Source organism: Pseudophryne corroboree, chromosome 9 (genome assembly GCF_028390025.1).
Source record: "Pseudophryne corroboree isolate aPseCor3 chromosome 9, aPseCor3.hap2, whole genome shotgun sequence".
NCBI classification, from domain to species: domain Eukaryota; kingdom Metazoa; phylum Chordata; class Amphibia; order Anura; family Myobatrachidae; genus Pseudophryne; species Pseudophryne corroboree.
In genome coordinates this window covers 430,871,581-430,890,000 of record NC_086452.1, presented here as the reverse complement: position 1 = coordinate 430,890,000, position 18,420 = coordinate 430,871,581, and the positions used below count along the sequence as shown (strand labels likewise).

The 18,420-nt window shown below is 45.7% G+C and overlaps 1 protein-coding gene across 3 annotated transcripts in view; it reads right to left on the bottom strand.

Annotated features, from left to right (window-relative positions):
- PDZRN3 (PDZ domain containing ring finger 3) overlaps nt 1-18,420 on the bottom strand; it is a 369,995-nt gene that overhangs the window by 91,760 nt on the left and 259,815 nt on the right. The window contains exon 1 of one of the 3 annotated variants that reach the window (XM_063941029.1): nt 16,482-16,598. The exons of the other annotated variants lie outside the window; for them this stretch is intronic. Within the exon in view, the coding sequence (XP_063797099.1) occupies nt 16,482-16,550 (69 nt within the window). The 5' untranslated portion in view covers nt 16,551-16,598. Of the gene's footprint in view, nt 1-16,481; nt 16,599-18,420 lie in introns of those variants that run through there. 3 annotated transcript variants of the gene reach the window in all.

The window sequence follows — 18,420 nt, the reverse complement described above, 5'->3', positions numbered from 1 at the left end:
CGGCTTTAAAAAAAACAATGCGGCAGGTAAATCCCCCAATCTCCGGGATTGGAGCTTCCAATCCTGGGGTTTAATCCCGGACGTTTTTTGGCCTAAATTCCAGGATCCCGCCGTTCCCGTTCCTGGGATTGGCCTCCCTAATGCTAAGTGATTGCCCATAAACTCAAACATTACAAAGTATATGAAAGAAGCATCATTCATGCACCTGAAAGTGATACAGCATTGAGATTTACAGATTTACCTTGGAACTCTGATATTTAGCGTAAAAGCTGCCATGAAGCTGTACTACGGTGTATCTGTTGCCAATAGAGAACATTGTAAGATTCCACATACTGGGGCAGATGTACTAAGCCTCGAAGAGATATAAGTGGATGTAGATAAAGTACCAGCCAATCAGCCCCTATAATTTTTTTCAGACACACCTTTTAACACGGCAGGTAGGAGCTGATTGGCTGGTACTTTATCTCGTTCCATTTTATCACTCTTGAAGGCTTTGTACATCTCTCCTTAGTCATTGCAAACGTTCGTGAAGGTAAACAGTATAATATGAGCTTGGAAGTGATTTTTATTTTTTATACTAATTCCTCGCTGATTGAATCTCATAAAAAAGTTTAGTGCACATCGTGTTACTGATATACTGCATGTAAATAGCTATAAAGGCCTGATAAAACATAAATTAGTTTTATATTCAGATGAGATAAATGTGATAAGTGCTTTTAGCTAATCTTCATTATTTGTAAACAAGAGACGTTCAGTTTAGCAGCAAGTGGAACGTCAAATTGTGCTTGCAAATTGTGCAACTACTTGTTCTGAAAATGCTTGGTGCACAATCTGGGAGCTGTTACCCTGCAGTAATCTCATTTGTCAGTGTTATGTAACACAAGAGGCAGCGTCTTACCAAGTAACACCTGTATATGTCAGTGATGTAAACCACCCATCAATCATACTCACTCAACCCAGAAAGCAGCCAGATGGCAGATGCTTGTTAACCCATGAATCATCCAGGATCCGAACTTCCTGCGCGGTAAACGCTGCTTTATTCTGTTGTTCCGGAAGGATTTCATACATCCATGTGCTACACCGTCAAGGATGTATGATGAGTTTAATGCACGGAGTCGGAGATTAATGCTGGCCACGTGCTGGCAATCTTGCCGCAGCTAGCAAAACAAGTGTGATGCCTGAGAATAAGCAGATTAAGGGGGACATTTACTAAGCAGTGATAAAAGCGGAGAAGTGAGCCAGTGGAGAAGTTTCCCCATCAACCAATCAGCAGCTCTGTATAATTTTATAGTATGCAAATTATAGATGTTACTTCAGTGCTGATTGGTTGCCATGGGCAACTTCTCCACTGGCTCACTTCTCCACTCTTATCACTGCTTAGTAAATGTCCCCCTAAAACCCAAACCAGTAAAATCTGGCTAATTGATGGCTGATGTCGGGGTGTGGTGATGGTAATCCCCCCCCAATCACACTAACAGGTCGCCGTGATGTCCAGTCAATCAGCAGGAATGGACTTGTCCAAATCTGCAGCAATGTGTACATTGGTAACATCCTGTTGCTTTATGCTGAGCGCAGCATTGAAACAGGTGTGGCCAGACTTATAAGTTATCCAAGTTTTATAGCGGTCGCTATCCTTATGTCTTAAAAAAAAAAAACATTAGACTGCAAGCTCTGTAGACCAGTTTATGTGGAAAACCATACAAAAAGAAAAAAAAAATATAAGATTTTACTCACCGGTAAATCTATTTCTCGTAGTCCGTAGTGGATGCTGGGAACTCCGTAAGGTCCATGGGGAATAGCGGCTCCGCAGGAGACTGGGCACAACTAAAAGAAAGCTTTTAGACTACCTGGTGTGCACTGGCTCCTCCCTCTATGCCCCTCCTCCAGACCTCAGTTAGGATACTGTGCCCGGAAGAGCTGACACAATAAGGAAGGATTTTGAATCCCGGGTAAGACTCATACCAGCCACACCAATCACACCGTATAACTCGTGATACTATACCCAGTTAACAGTATGAAATATAACTGAGTCTCTCAACAGATGGCTCAACAATAACCCTTAGTTAGGCAATAACTACATACAAGTATTGCAGACAGTCCGCACTTGGGATGGGCGCCCAGCATCCACTACGGACTACGAGAAATAGATTTAACGGTGAGTAAAATCTTATTTTCTCTGACGTCCTAGTGGATGCTGGGAACTCCGTAAGGACCATGGGGATTATACCAAAGCTCCCAAACGGGCGGGAGAGTGCGGATGACTCTGCAGCACCGAATGAGAGAACTCAAGGTCCTCCTCAGCCAGGGTATCAAATTTGTAGAATTTTGCAAACGTGTTTGCCCCTGACCAAGTTGCAGCTCGGCAAAGTTATAAAGCCGAGACCCCTCGGGCAGCCACCAAAGATGAGCCCACTTTCCTCGTGGAATGGGCTTTTACTGATTTAGGATGCGGCAATCCAGCCGCAGAATGCTCCAGCTGAATTGTGCTACAAATTCAGCGAGCAATAGTCTGCTTAGAAGCAGGAGCACCTATTTTGTTGGGTGCCTACAGGATAAAAAGCGAGTCAGTTTTCCTGACTCCAGCCGTCCTGAAAATATAAATTTTTAAGGCCCGGACTACGTCCAGTAACGTGGAATCTTCCAAGTCCCTAGTAGCCGCAGGCACTACAATAGGTTGGTTTAAGTGAAAAGCTGATACCACCTTAGGGAGAAACTGGGGACGAGTCCTCAATTCTGCCCTATCCATATGGAAAATCAGATAAGGGCTTTTACATGACAAAGCCGCCAATTCTGACACACGCCTGGCCGAAGCCAAGGCCAATAACATGACCACTTTCCACGTGAGATATTTCAAATCCACAGTTTTAAGTGGCTCAAACCAATGTGATTTTAGGAAACTCAACACCACGTTGAGATCCCAAGGTGCCACAGGAGGCACAAAAGGGGGCTGAATATGTAGCACTCCCTTTACAAATGTCTGAACTCCAGGCAGTGAAGCCAGTTCTTTCTGGAAGAAAATCGACAGAGCCGAAATCTGGACCTCAATGGAACCCAAGTTTAGGCCCATAGTCACTCCTGACTGTAGGAAGTGCAGAAAACGACCCAGCTGAAATTCCTCTGTTGGGGCCTTCCTGGCCTCACACCACGCAACATATTTTCGCCAAATACGGTGATAATGGTTTGCGGTTACTTCTTTCCTGGCTTTTATCAGCGTAGGAATGACTTCCTCTGGAATGCCCTTTTCCTTTAGGATCCGGAATTCAACCGCCATGCCGTCAAACGCAGCCGCGGTAAGTCTTGGAACAGACAGGGCCCCTCCTGTAGCAGATCCTGTCTGAGCGGTAGAGGCCATGGGTCCTCTGATATCATTTCTTGAAGTTCTGGGTACCAAGCTCTTCTTGGCCCATCCGGAACCACGAGTATCGTTCTTACTCCTCGTTTTCTTATTATTCTCAGTACCTTTGGTATGAGAGGCAGAGGAGGGAATACATAAACCGACTGGTACACCCACGGTGTCACTAGAGCGTCCACAGCTATTGCCTGAGGGTCCCTTGACCTGGCGCAATATCTAGTTTTTTGTTTAGGCGGGACGCCATCATGTCCACCTGTGGCCTTTCCCAACGGTTTACCAACAGTTGGAAGACTTCTGGATGAAGTCCCCACTCTCCCGGGTGTAGGTCGTGTCTGCTGAGGAAGTCTGCTTCCCAGTTGTCCACTCCCGGAATGAACACTGCTGACAGTGCTAAGACGTGATTCTCCGCCCATCGGAGAATCCTTGTGGCTTCTGCCATCGCCATCCTGCTTCTTGTGCCGCCCTGTCGGTTTACAAGGGCGACTGCCGTGATGTTGTCTGATTGGATCAGTACCGGCTGGTTTTGAAGCAGAGGCCTTGCCAGACTTAGGGCATTGTAAATGGCCCTCAGTTCCAGAATATTTATGTGTAGGGACGACTCCTGACTTGACCAAAGTCCTTGGAAATTTCTTCCCTGTGTGACTGCCCCCCAGCCTCGAAGGCTGGCATCCGTGGTTACCAGGATCCAGTCCTGTATGCCGAATCTGCGGCCCTCTTGAAGATGAGCACTCTGCAGCCACCACAGTAGAGATACCCTGGTCCTTGGAGACAGGGTTATCAGCCGATGCATCTGAAGATGCGATCCCGACCACTTGTCCAAGCGGTCCCACTGAAAGGTTCTTGCATGGAACCTGCCGAATGGAATTTTGCTTCGTAAGAAGCTACCATTTTTCCCAGGACTCGTGTGCAGTGATGCACCGATACCTGTTTTGGTTTCAGGAGGTCTCTGACTAGAGATGACAGCTCCTTGGCTTTCTCCTGCGGGAGAAACACTTTTTTCTGTTCTGTGTCCAGAACCATCCCCAGGAACAGTAGGCGTGTGGTAGGAACCAGCTGTGTATATAGAATCCATCCGTGCTGTTGTAGCACTTCCCGAGAAAGTGCTACTCCGACCAACAACTGCTCCTTGGACCTTGCCTTTATAAGGAGATCGTCCAAGTACGGGATAATTAAAACTCCCTTTTTTCGAAGGAGTATCATCATTTCTGCCATTACCTTGGTAAAGACCCTCGGTGCCGTGGACAGTCCAAACGGCAGTGTTTGGAATTGGTAATGGCAATCCTGTACCCCAAATCTGAGGTACTCCTGGTGAGGATGATAAATGGGGACATGTAGGTAAGCATCCTTGATGTCCAGGGATACCATGTAATCCCCCTCCTCCAGGCTTGCAATAACCGCCCTGAGCGATTCCATCTTGAACTTGAATTTTTTTATGTATGTGTTCAAGGATTTCAAATTTAAAATGGGTCTCACCGAACCATCCGGTTTCGGTACCACACACAGTGTGGAATAGTAACCCCGTCCTTGCTGAAGTAGGGGCACCTTGACTATCACCTGCTGGGAATACAGCTTGTGAATTGCCTCTAGCACAGCCTCCCTGCCTGAGGGAGTTGTCGGCAAGGCAGATTTGAGGAAACGGCGGGGGGGAGACGCCTCGAATTCCAGCTTGTACCCCTGAGATACTACTTGAAGGATCCAGGGATCCACCTGTGAGCGATCCCACTGATCGCTGAAATTTTTGAGGCGGCCCCCCACCGTACCTGGCTACGCCTGTGGAGCCCCCGTGTCATGCGGTGGACTCAGAGGAAGCGGGGGAAGAATTTTGATTCTGGGAACTGGCTGACTGGTGCAGCTTTTTCCCTCTTCCCTCGTCTCTGTGCAGAAAGGAAGCGCCTTTGACCCGCTTGCTTTTCTGAAGCCGAAAGGACTGTACCTGATAATACAGTGCTTTCTTAGGCTGTGAGGAAACCTGAGGTAAAAAATTTTTCTTCCCAGCTGTTGCTGTGGATACGAGGTCCGAGAGACCATCCCCAAACAATTCCTCACCCTTGGAAAAAGCAAAAAGGTAGCAGCCCTGCGCTTACTAGCTGCTGCTGGTTCCTAGAAAATAGAGGTTACACCTCTTAGACCATGGATTATACAAAGAAAGAAAACTAGGAACTAGCGCTGCATAGTACACATAAATCTGGAAACGATCCTTTGTAGTTTCTGTATGGTCCACTACTTCATCTCTCTGTGGAATTACACTTACAGATAATTTCTGTCACGCGTGTCCATAAAGGTATCTTTATATCTGAAACAATATGCTGTCCACTTCCCACACAAACAGAAACGATACACACTTACAGAATGTTTCTATCTCGCGTGTCCGTAAAGGTATCTTTTACTGCATGCAGATATTCAGTAGTGGAAAAACCCCCAAGAAGACTTCACATGATATATATGCAGGACAAACTTACATTAGCTTCCTTTCCCGCATGCCCATAAAGGTATCTTTTATCAGGTACGTCGTCTTAAAGGAGGATTCCACAAGATGAAGTTTGTCCTGCATATATAGAAACATTCTGTAAGTGTGTATCGTTTCTGTTTGTGTGGGAAGTGGACAGCATATTGTTTCAGATATAAAGATACCTTTATGGACACGCGTGACAGAAATTATCTGTAAGTGTAATTCCACAGAGAGATGAAGTAGTGGACCATACAGAAACTACAAAGGATCGTTTCCAGATTTATGTGTACTATGCAGCGCTAGTTCCTAGTTTTCTTTCTTTGTATAATTCCTCACCCTTATAAGGCTCTATGTGCCTTTTAAAGTCAGCATCACCTGTCCAGTGTCGGGTCTCTAATACCCTCCTGACAGAATGGACATTGCATTAATTCTGGATGCCAGCCGGCAAAATATCCCTCTGTGCATCCCTCATATATAAGACGACGTCTTATGTTCGCAAAATAGTATCCCTGTTTGACAGGGTTACAGACCACGCTGCAGCAGCACTATCTGCAGGTCTCAGTCTAGTACCTGAGTGTGTAAATACAGACTTCAGGATAGCCTCCTGCTTTTTATCAGCAGGTACCTTCAAAGTGGCCGTATCCTAAGACGGCAGTGCCACCTTTTTTGACAAACGTGTGAGCGCCTTATCCACCCTAGGGGATATCTCCCAGCGTAACTTATCCTCTGGCGGGAAAGGGTACGCCATCAGTATCTTTTTAGAAATTACCAGTTTCTTATCGGGGGAACCCACGCTTTTTCACACTTCATTCACTCATTTGATGGGGGAACAAAACACTGCCTGCTTTTTCTCCCCAAACATAAAACCCTTTTTTTTTTTTTTTGGTACTTGGGTTAATGTCAGAAATGTGTAACACATTTTTTATTGTCGGGATAATGTAACGGATGTTCCTAGTGGATTGTGTATATGTCTCAACCTCGTCGACACTGGAGTCAGACTCCGTGTCGACATCTGTGTCTGCCATCTGAGGGAGCGGGCGTTTTTGAGCCCCTGATGGCCTTTGAGACGCCTGGGCAGGCGCGGGCTGAGAAGCCGGCTGTCCCATAGCTGTTACGTCATCCAGCCTTTTATGTAAGGAGTTGACACTGTCGGTTTATACCTTCCACCTATCCATCCACTCTGGTGTCGGCCCCACAGGGGGCGACATCTCATTTATCGGCATCTGCTCTGCCATCACATAAGCCTCCTCATCAAACGTGTCGACACAGCCGTACCGACACACCGCACACACACAGGGAATGCTCTGACTGAGGACAGGACCCCACACAGCCCTTTGGGGAGACAGAGAGAGAGTATGCCAGCACACACCAGAGCACTATATAATTTAGGGATTAACACTATATTGAGTGAATTTTTCCCAATAGCTGCTTGTATATACAATATTGCGCCTAAATTTAGTGCCCCCCCCCTCTCTTTTTAACCCTTTGAGCCTGCAAACTACAGGGGAGAGCCTGGGGAGCTGTCTTCCAGCTGTACTGTGAAGAGAAAATGGCGCCAGTGTGCTGAGAGAGATAGCTCCGCCCCTTTTTCGCGGACTTTTCTCCCGCTTTTTTATGGATTCTGGCAGGGGTATTTATCACATATATAGCCTCTGGGGCTATATATTGTGATATATTTGCCAGCCAAGGTGTTTTTATTGCTGCTCAGGGCCCCCCCCCCCCCCCAGCGCCCTGCACCCTCAGTGACCGGAGTGTGAAGTGTGCATGAGGAGCAATGGCGCACAGCTGCAGTGCTGTGCGCTACCTTGGTGAAGACTGATGCCTTCTGCCGCCGATTTTCCGGACCTCTTCTTGCTTCTGGCTCTGTAAGGGGGACGGCGGCGCGGCTCCGGGAACGAACACCAAGGCCAGTTCCATGTGGTCGATCCCTCTGGAGCTAATGGTGTCCAGTAGCCTAAGAAGCCCAAGCTAGCTGCAAGCAGGTAGGTTCGCTTCTTCTCCCCCTGCATCGAGGGCAGTGAGCCTGTTGCCAGCAGGTCTCACTGTAAAATAAAAAACCTAAAATAAACTTTCTTTCTAGGAGCTCAGGAGAGCCCCTAGTGTGCATCCAGCTCGGCCGGGCACAGAAATCTAACTGAGGTCTGGAGGAGGGGCATAGAGGGAGGAGCCAGTGCACACCAGGTAGTCTAAAAGCTTTCTTTTAGTTGTGCCCAGTCTCCTGCGGAGCCGCTATTCCCCATGGTCCTTACGGAGTTCCCAGCATCCACTAGGACGTCAGAGAAAATACTATACTACTGTATTTCTGCTGAAATTCAATTTCCCAGATGACAATAAACTTTGGAGCAGATTCAATTAAGCGTGAAGATCCAAGGGGCCTGTTTCGGAGTCGGATTCAGATGCGGTGCGACTTGGACGCATGCGAGGGAAAAAAAACACATTGGCCGTTTACGTGTATATCAGCCTAGCGTAGCATCATTATGGTAAGCGAGCAAAAACAAGTATGGTTTTCCTGCCCAGATACCCCGCATAGTTCCGATGGAACCTTGTGGATAATCGAATCTGACTCTTGAATGCAACCCAAAGGGGCATTCCAGTGGATCCGACTTCAAAATGTGAAGTGGCACTTATATTAAAATGAAAAGCCTGGCATTAGGGAAGCCAATCCCGGGCCATTTTTTCAATCCTGGGTATCGGCTTTTAGCTATGTGACCGCCCCCTCACCCCGCCCCGCACACATAACTCACCATATACCAGGGACGGGTGGATGTGGAACATCCTCCGCTCTCTCCTGGCGGCTCCCAGCGGCGTGTGACGGCGCAGTGTGACCTCTCATGCTGCACTGGGAGCCGGAAGAAGGAAGCTGGGCAGCGTCCGAGCGTCCTGTGGACGCTCAATGCTGATCCCTCAATCCCCGGGATTGAATCCTGGCGGTTTTTGGCCCTAAATCCCGGGATTGGCCATCATACTTGGAATGTTTTGTACTAAACATTAGTGGTGCTTTAAAAGTCACACCCACCACGAAGCGTCAACTTGCAAAAGCAGTCACTTAGTTAACATACCCCCAAAAGTACAATACATATACAGGGGGATATTCAATTGTTTGGGGGGGGGGGGAGTGGATTAATGGTTTCTAAAAAACATTTCAGCCAATAAGCACACTCCATGTATTCAATGATATAATTCAAGTAATCAATTCATTGTGAGAAATCAAAGACTATTTTGAAGATTATGTTAACCCCTTTGCCCCCAGAGGAGCTGCTAAGGCACCAGGTTTTAATTATTCACCTCTCCATGCAAAGTAACTCGCAGCTCATAATAACTAGGTGTCCTTATAGGCATTTTATTATGTAATTAAAGGTACAATAAGGTATTTGCAAGACAAGAGGGGGATATTGTTCTGCATTATTAAGCGCAGAGCAGATAACGATGAAATTGCTGGCACGGCACCAAATCCCTTAATGAAGAGAGGCTCTTTGAGTTATTAGTGGATGAAGAAGGAATCTCACGTTGGCTTCTGCTGTATTTGATCCTCTTTGTGTTGCTGACTGCGAGGATTCAGGCAAACAGATGCACTGGGACTGCTCAGCTGTAATTTGCTGGTGCATCCGAAAAAGCTACAAGTAATACATTTACACAGACAAAACATAGTGTTGTGTGGTTATAATTAACCACCATTTAATAATGCGCAAAGATAAAACAAACTAGCAAACAAACAAACAAACAAACAAACAAACAAAACAGAATACTTATCTTAAAGGTTTAAAGCACAGTTCTAAACACACCACAATGGGTAATTCTATTTCTTTTTATTAAAATTCAATTTCTGGATTTCCCACCCCTGGCTATGAAATGGCTAAGCATAGTTCCATGGCAGTCTGGTTCAGAAGCAGGCAGATTCCACAGGTAAGCAGGTGAAGCCATTGCGTACAGATTCCTGGACAGGCAAGTGTGCAGGCTACGATAAATACATGCCTACCCTCCCGGAGTTTCCAAGAGACTCCCGATTTTCAGTTAGTCATCCTGGACACCCAGAAGAGTGAGCTTCCCTTCCGGATCCTATGTCACGCGCAATTGCCATTTAGAGCTTCCAGGAGAGCAGTAAGCCAAGTACCATCCAAACACTCAATAGTTTGGCAGTACGGTAAGTACTTTCATTAGGAACAATCATGTCTGTATATTTTTGGCTGTTGGCGATTCGCCACCGCCAATATTTGTGCTCACTAACTGTGTCTTTTTTTCAGTCATTTGGGGCATGGGGTAATGGGAATACCTCCAGTCATTATTCATTGTTGGTCCTATACATGGAGGAATGAAGGGTGTATAATGGACCTAACGGAACCCACCATCAGGTCCTTCTCTGAGGATTAGTTTTCTTCAGCTGTCAACCTGACAAAGAAGGATGAGTCTGAAAGTGAAGACGCCCTTCAATCTTGTATATAACACTACTGTGTTAACTTAATTATTTTGACAGGTTGGTACTTCCCATAATGCTCAGTAATAGCTGTAGTGACAAAGAAGACCCCCACCCCCATCGGTGCCCACAGGTGACAATCGAAACATATCAGAGTACATTTTCATGTACCCGAGGTTAACAGATCGGCAATGACAACACAAATGTTAATATGCATCTGGGATATGCCTCAGGCGAATTAGTACAATCAATAGTTTGTACTATTAGATAACCAAAAAGAAGGTTAACAGACAGAGATAACAAATGATGGTGGAGGTACCTCTGGAAGACAATGATGGGCAGCAGAGCTTAATGTTTTAGTGCAGATGCTAAGAAAGCAAGTAACCCCTTCCATGACCAAACAACTGTGCATTAAATAAGCTCATGTGACATGAAGATAAAGCATTCAGAGTAAGGTAGATTTAATAAGGGTTAATCCATTTAGTATTGTCAAGATGGTGTTTTGCCATTGGACGGATGTGTCTGTAGGCTTTATATGTCTGTGTTTACTCTACCCACATCTCTGACATCACTAACTTTGAAAGTAGGTCCCAATGTAAGGTGCAAACCTTAGCCCATAACTGCAACACATGTCCAGAAATTAGTATACTTCTGTCAGTATTCCTGAAAGGAAAATAGGGACACATGATACCACAGCCTGATCCACCCAAACTACATCCTGATTGGCCAAACCTCACCCATTGCAGTGATGTCATGTCTCTCGGGTGACAAAAACCCAGAGACTGGCTGCTGGAAAATTGGAAGTTTAGAAGTATTTAGATTTTAGAAGTATGGCATCAAATTACTGATTGTGTTAGACGTATAATGATACGGTATAGACCAATGAAGGGCACGTATCACCTGGACACAGCAGAGGCAGCCTCTGTGTAAGGTTACACGCTTTTCAAGTGAATATAGCCTATCAAATCCCAAGTAACAAACTGAAATGTGGCATTATGTAACGGTAATGTGGAATACAGGTGATCAGTGGTGCACAATGCTGAGCGTATTGTGTGCTTGACGCGTTCTGAGTTTGTTCTGCCTCATGCCCTCCAGAATCTGCATATCAGCGACAGCCAGTCTGAAAGACTTGGCGACACTGCGAGCTCGCCACTGCTGAGGGCACAGACTGACGTTAACACAAGGGTTCACAAACACAATGCGGACATCAAGCCTCTTATTGGCGGCACCACCAAAAGCTCATTTTCCTGGGTAGAATGGAGGCCAACAAGCCCAATTACCTTGTTTGCTGGAAACTCTAGCACGAACGCTTGGCTGCAATTAAACACAGAATGGAATGTTCCATAGAACTAAATACAACATATACTGTAATATCACGGAACACAGCCTTGTACAACGGGGATATACTGTAGAACGGATCAACTGGCGCAAAGTGCTACAGATAAACAGGTCATTTATACATTATTTTATGTTTAAGTAATCAAACAGCGTGACGAAGAGAATTGTGCTCCATAGCATAGAAGTATATACAGTGCTTTCAGTGTTATGTACTTTTAGAACTTTATTCCAGTCATGCCTTATACCGGCCAATACTAAAGTTACATTTGTGAGTAAATGTGCGCTAATCAGAGTAAACCGCAGTTGTGTCAGGAACTCTGGCAGTCTTAGGGACTTTGAATCATTTGGACACAGGGGTCAATTCGAGTAGATGTGACATAGTTGTATCTGAGAGTAAGTGTGGCTCTATGCTGCACTTACTTTACAGCTGGATTTGTGACGTTTTGTTGGAAGCCCCATAGGACTACGTACAAAACTCCATGAGTTGGTGGTGAAACTGGGCCTTGTGGGGGCATTTCCACACTGTTACAATGGCAACTTGCCTCCCTCGCTCCTAATTCGGTTGACCCCAGAAAACGTTTGACAGAAAGCACACTCTGATCTTCGGTGACTGAGAGAGTTCATTTCAAATCCCATTTTAAACTGCAAGCTCTTCAGGAGAGGGGCCTATAACAGACGACCCGATTGTGAATCACATGCAACTTCCATGCGGCCGCGTCTAGTGATTCTTCCATTACTGCACATACGACCCGAGCTGCATATGCATCTTTGCGAATGTACGCACAATTCAGACTCACAATGGATACTAAATTTGCGTTTCCATGGTGGCAACTGGCCAGTAGCAATGCCAACGCACACAGGAGAAGCATTTTGTGGGTGTGTCGTGCGTCCATGATGCCTATGCATTCAGGATTCCAAAGTCTGACGGATCTCCACCAAGCAAGGAGTAGGGATGGACATCGGTGGTTTAACCATCAATAGTACCTTTGGTTCTTAACCTCAATGGTATAAAACCATCGTTGATGTAAGCATTGATGGTTTTACCTACCGATGGTCATCCCTGCTCTATTCGTCAATGAGATGCAGGCCAAACAGAGGTGAGTGCGGAGCTTCATGGGTGTGACAGTGGGTGGAGCTACGCTCCATTTCCTGGTACCTAGTGGGAGGGGGGGGGGCTCTGTAACATCAGTGATGGAGAACCATTGGATCTCCGCCATAAATGGCCATCTGACACTGTAAAATGTTTGGTGAAATGCTGATGATGACAGCTGCTCTTGTCTAAGGAAAAGAGTGGGGCAGTGCGTATTAGCTGTCCATTCACATTCAGTATTTGGAACCGAATACAACTTTTGTTCTCACATGGAACATTTCTCTCCCATAATATACCGTTTCATGTATCTATTATTTCTGACATCCAGTGGCGTTTATAACCCTTGTAAAACCGTTACTAGCATTGAGGTAGCGTTCCTTCAGGATTCTGGTTCCATCTACATTGTGGAAGAGTGAGCTCCAAACTCTAATATAAGACAACAGCATCAAACGCATGTAAAACGCCTGACTCGTTTCTAGTGCAGATTTTACTAGCATTAATAATGGTACCGCATCATTTAATTGGATCACTGGATACACTGTTTATTGTAAATGGTGCCGTCCTATTTCCAATAACTAGGTTATTCCAATATAATGTAGGCAAAGTAAGTGAGGGTTTGTTGGTGCACTGTAAGTGCAGGCTGCACAAAGTTGGACCTAGGCCTGAGAAAGACACTTTATGTACAGGTGATCACTGGTAGGAGCAGATTGCTAACTTCTAATTGGCTGATCGCTAATGCACAGATTGTGCAATAGATTGTGCTTTTGTGTCTGTATTTTAGCAAAAAAACTAATTTGCATAGTTGCTTTGGCTGTACTAGAGAGGTTTATTAAGTTCTACGGTTACGTAATAGTGAATGCATGATTTGCAAGCAAAACAAATAGTTAAAAACATGGATGTAAATGTATGTCATATACATACGCTACTGAGCACGCTCAGCACGTGGGCTGCAATGCGCTATTTTTGCGTGTCCCACTACGTGTTGCCAGTATCCCAGGTAGAAATGATGATAGATATAAGTATGCTGTCGCTCTGAGTAATGTAAATTGCACAGATGTTACAGGCATAATGCACAATCTGGGCTGTTAAAGTACTTAATTTGCAGAGGGATAGTAAATAAACAAGATTTATCTTAATTAAACTTGTTAATTAGCAAAAACTGGTGGTGGGACAGGAATAGATATGTTCATTACTGTCTCTCCCACACTTGTACAAGCACTTGAAGAAAAATCATCTCACCTACTGTAAGAAACTTTCTGGAGAACAGTAAGCGACTGCTTTCCTTAGACACGCTGCCCTCTTATGGTCGCACTGAAAACTGCATCTGTGATGTTTCGCAACCTATGCCAAAAAGATGCTCTAGGCTTGGGTTTACATCCCTGTTCACTGTCAAATCAAAATGATACTCTGTTCTTAATGGGATTCTCAACAATTGCATCTAACAATAATACAACAGTCAAAACACATTTCATCTATTTAATACTTTAAGACTGTCTGGCTCAATGTGACAAGAAAATGACAGCTGATACGTTATCCTGAAAGCACAGTATGATTTTATGGAGAACTGTTAATAAAAATACACTCTTTGATTAACACTGCCCCTTACAAGGGAGATTCTACAGAGACTATCTCCACTCATTTTTTTAAACAAACCTTTAAACTGTATGTAATCAAATCAATTAGCAATAACCTATTGTGTTGTACAGCCCTAATTGAGCAATAACTTGTGAGCCTCTGAGATGAAATGCAAGTTTAATGAAAGTCAACAGTATAGAAGCGTAAAGCTTGAACTGATATTACAGGTTGAGTATCCCATATCCAAATATTCCGAAATACGGAATATTCCGAAATACGGACTTTTTTGAGTGAGAGTGAGATAGTGCAACCTTTGTTTTCTGATGGCTCAATGTACACAAACTTTGTTTAATACACAAAGTTATTTAAAATATTGTATTAAATGACCTTCAGGCTGTGTATATAAGGTGTATATGACACATAAATGAATTGTGTGAATGTACACACACTTTGTTTAATGCACAAAGTTATTAAAAATATTGGCTAAAAGTACCTTCAGGCTGTGTGTATAAGGTGTATATGTAACATAAATGTATTCTGTGCTTAGATTTAGGTCCCATCACCATGATATCTCATTATAGGATGCAATTATTCCAAAATACGGAAAAATCCCATATACAAAATTCCTCTGGTCCCAAGCATTTTGGATAAGGGATACTCAACCTGTACTACAATTCTAAACCCTTTGTTTTAGTACATTGACTTACGTAGCACCAGCATATTTCTTAGTTGCTTTACAATTGGGCCCAAACACAGACTGGTTCTAATGCATTCAATATTAGGGCAGTACGGATGGTGTAGTGGTTACCATTACTGCCTTACAGTGGTGAGGTCATGGGTTAGTTTACCACCACTGCCCAGTATGGAGTTTGTATGTTCTCCATGTGCTTGCGTGGGTTTCCTCCAGGTACTCTGATTTCCTCCCACAGTCTACAAAATATACTGGAAGTTTAATTGGCTCCCGACAAAAAATAAGCCTAGCATGTGTGTACCTGGGCAGACTAGATGGGCCAATGGAATGCGGTTATATTGCCGGCAGTCGGGATCCCTGCAATCAGGATACCGACACCAGAATCCCGACCACTGACAATACTGACAGCTGGAATTTCGGCTAACGGCCTATTCCCACTCGTGGGTGTCCACGACTCACCCATAGAGTGGGTACAGAACCTGTGGTGAGCGCAGCTAGCCCGCAATGGGTTTCATTGCGCTTGCCCCCCTGCCGGCATTCTTGCGGACGGGATCCCGGCCGCCGGCATACCATACCCAACCCAGGCCAAGTGGTTCTTATCTGCCGTCAAATTCTATGTTTAATATTAGTCATTAAAAGGCAAATGCTGTAAGACCCTAGACAGATAAGAGTAAGAAGAACAGAGTCACCTCTATATTGACGTCATTAGCTGTTTATCATTCTCCGCTTCGTCCGAGTTTCAGGTCGCTTACTGCAAAGTTGTGCGGCAGAATAAACATCTGACCAGTTTTACAAACCAATCCTTTCATTGTTACACCTGAGACTGGCTGCGCTTTAAACGCCAAAAGTACAAAGATTCCCCGCTGTCAGATAACAAGCAACGTGAAGGCCGGCTTACGCGTCACGCACCCTGTGCCATGTTCATGACGACCCTGCTTCAGCTGCTGACAGCCCGCAAGAAACACAAAGCAGCACAGTCCGCGCATTTGCAGATAAAACACCCACTACTGAGCACATCTCTCTAATATCCCCCTGCTGCTCCACAGCCAGCAAATCAGGTAAGCGTTAGCGGCACAGCCGTTATCCTCCAAAACATAGTTTGTGGTGATGGCATCGCAGAGGGGGTGCTGTTACATGATCCAGGGGCTGATTTATTAAGCTCAGTGGAGTGATAAATTGGAAGGTGATAAAGTACCAGCCAGTCAGCTCCTAACTGTCATTTTTCAAACCCAGCCTGTGACATGGTAGTTAGGCTCTGATTGGCTGGTGCTTTATCACCTACCACTTTATCACTTCACCAAGCTTAATAAATCTGCCCCCCAGTGTTTTGTCATTCCTAGAAACAACTGGCGAGCGCAGATTATGTACCAAGCTACATATAGAGGACACCTTTGATATACTGAAGGTATTTAACACTCCTATAAAGTATTCTTTTATTTCATGCAGGAGACCATAAGTACCCCAGCAAGAATCGCTCGCCGCTAACTCACTGGCACTCAGGAGATAAGCGGGCCAGCAGTTGGCACCAGTAGGCACTGTCATTCACATGTGGCAATTAAAATGTCATGATGTTACCTGACAAACTTCATAGAGTAGCCTGTATTCCTCGCTGGCTCTCCTCAGGCTGCATAAGCTGCATCCCATGGTTCCGGAATGTGTCAGAGGCGATACATGCGTGCGGTTATCCTGCTCGGTCCCGGGGAAGCCGTCACATTGATGCTGCACACTTGGTGACAGAAGGCAAAGTGTTCCTCTGTGTGTGTCTGGTGGCTGGCTGCCTCCCTCTCTCACACACAGCACAGCCCTCCCTCTAGTGCCTGAGTCTGGCTGCTGTGCAGTGGACCAGCGCACACACACACACTAAATACAGCTCCTCATGCATATTAATCAGCTCTCACAGCCTATTCAGATGGAGACACTGATACAGGGACCGGGACTGGGGACTGTGACAGACGCTTTAAACAAGTGGCTTTGGTGCACAAACCAGAGGCGACATTTTCAGCACTTCTGTCACAATATTTCCCAGCAGATTAGATACAGAACCAGAGGATGTGTCTGAGGCAATTAAAGGACGACTCCAACCAAACAGAAATATTTTGACCCCATGCCAGGTTAACTGAGCCATGTCCGTCAATGCCATAGCTCCTTGCTCACTCACCACCAACCTGCAGAGACAGAGGCCGCAGCAGTGCCGAGTCTGCTTCTAGCACAGGTGCTGGCTACACAGAGCCACAGGCCAGTCCCATCAACGCCTGGGTGCTGATTGGAGGGCCTGCTTCTGAGTGGGATGCATCTGCGGCCTCTTTCCCATGCGGTCACCTACTTCCTAATGCAAGAATCCACCCGTGGATGCCGAGACGGTATCCGGACTCCAGGTCGACAGCACAAAGGTCGACACACCTTAGGTCGATGCCAATTGGTCGACACGTCTTAGGTCGACATGGACAATAGGTCGACATGGACAATAGGTCGACAGGAACAAGGTCGACATGGAAAAAGGTCGACATGAGTTTTTCACGAATTTTTTTCTTTTTTTGAACCTTTTCATACTTAACGATCCACGTGGACTACGATTGGAACGGTAAAGTGTGCCAAGCGAAGCGAAGGCACCATGCCCGAAGCATGGCGAGCGAAGCGAGCCATGCGAGGGGACGCGGTGCACTAATTGGGGTTCCCGGTCACTCTACAAAGAAAACGACACCAAAAAAACATAAAAAACTCATGTCGACCTTTTTCCATGTCGACCTTGTTCCTGTCGACCTTTTGTCCATGTCGACCTAAGGTGTGTCGACCAATTGGCGTCGACCTAAGGTGTGTCGACCTTTGTGCTGTCGACCCTCAGTCCCAGACCCGCCGAGACAGCCGTGTGCCTGCATGTGGATGCCCAGCTCTGCCCACTGTTTATACATCAGCACCTGTCATCATTAGTACCAGGTCTTGCAACCACCCCATGCTGGGTGCAACATATCTGGCAGAAACAGGAGCCCAACAGGAGCCCCATCTGCATCCGCGCACTACGATGGAGCGTGGAACTAGAGTTACACGCCAAAGCCACTCCCAGGAGACAGAACCGTTACTACCCAGAAACACCTAGTTCACTGGAAGAGCGATCTGTCAATGGCCAGATTAATCTGTATGAACTTGCAAACTCTGTCTGTGCGCATATCTTGGTCCGCCGCATGTGCAGATGCCAATATCTGCAAGAGCTGTCCAGCATTTCCACTTGCACAAGTTTCGGGCTCAGAGTTTATTTGTCGATGCTATAGCCGTGGCAGCGGTGAGTCTCCTGTCTGTCTCTCTCAGGTAGGCTGCAATCTCTTTGGGATGGAGACTGCACTGACTTCAATCTCGTCTCACATTTTCCTGATGCTTCTATAACACAGGTTCTCAAACTCGATCCTCAGGACCCCACACAGTGCATGTTTTGCAGGTCTCCTCACAGAATCCCAAGTGAAATAATTAGCTCCACTTGTGGACATTTTAAAATGTGTCAGTGAGTAATTAATACACCTGT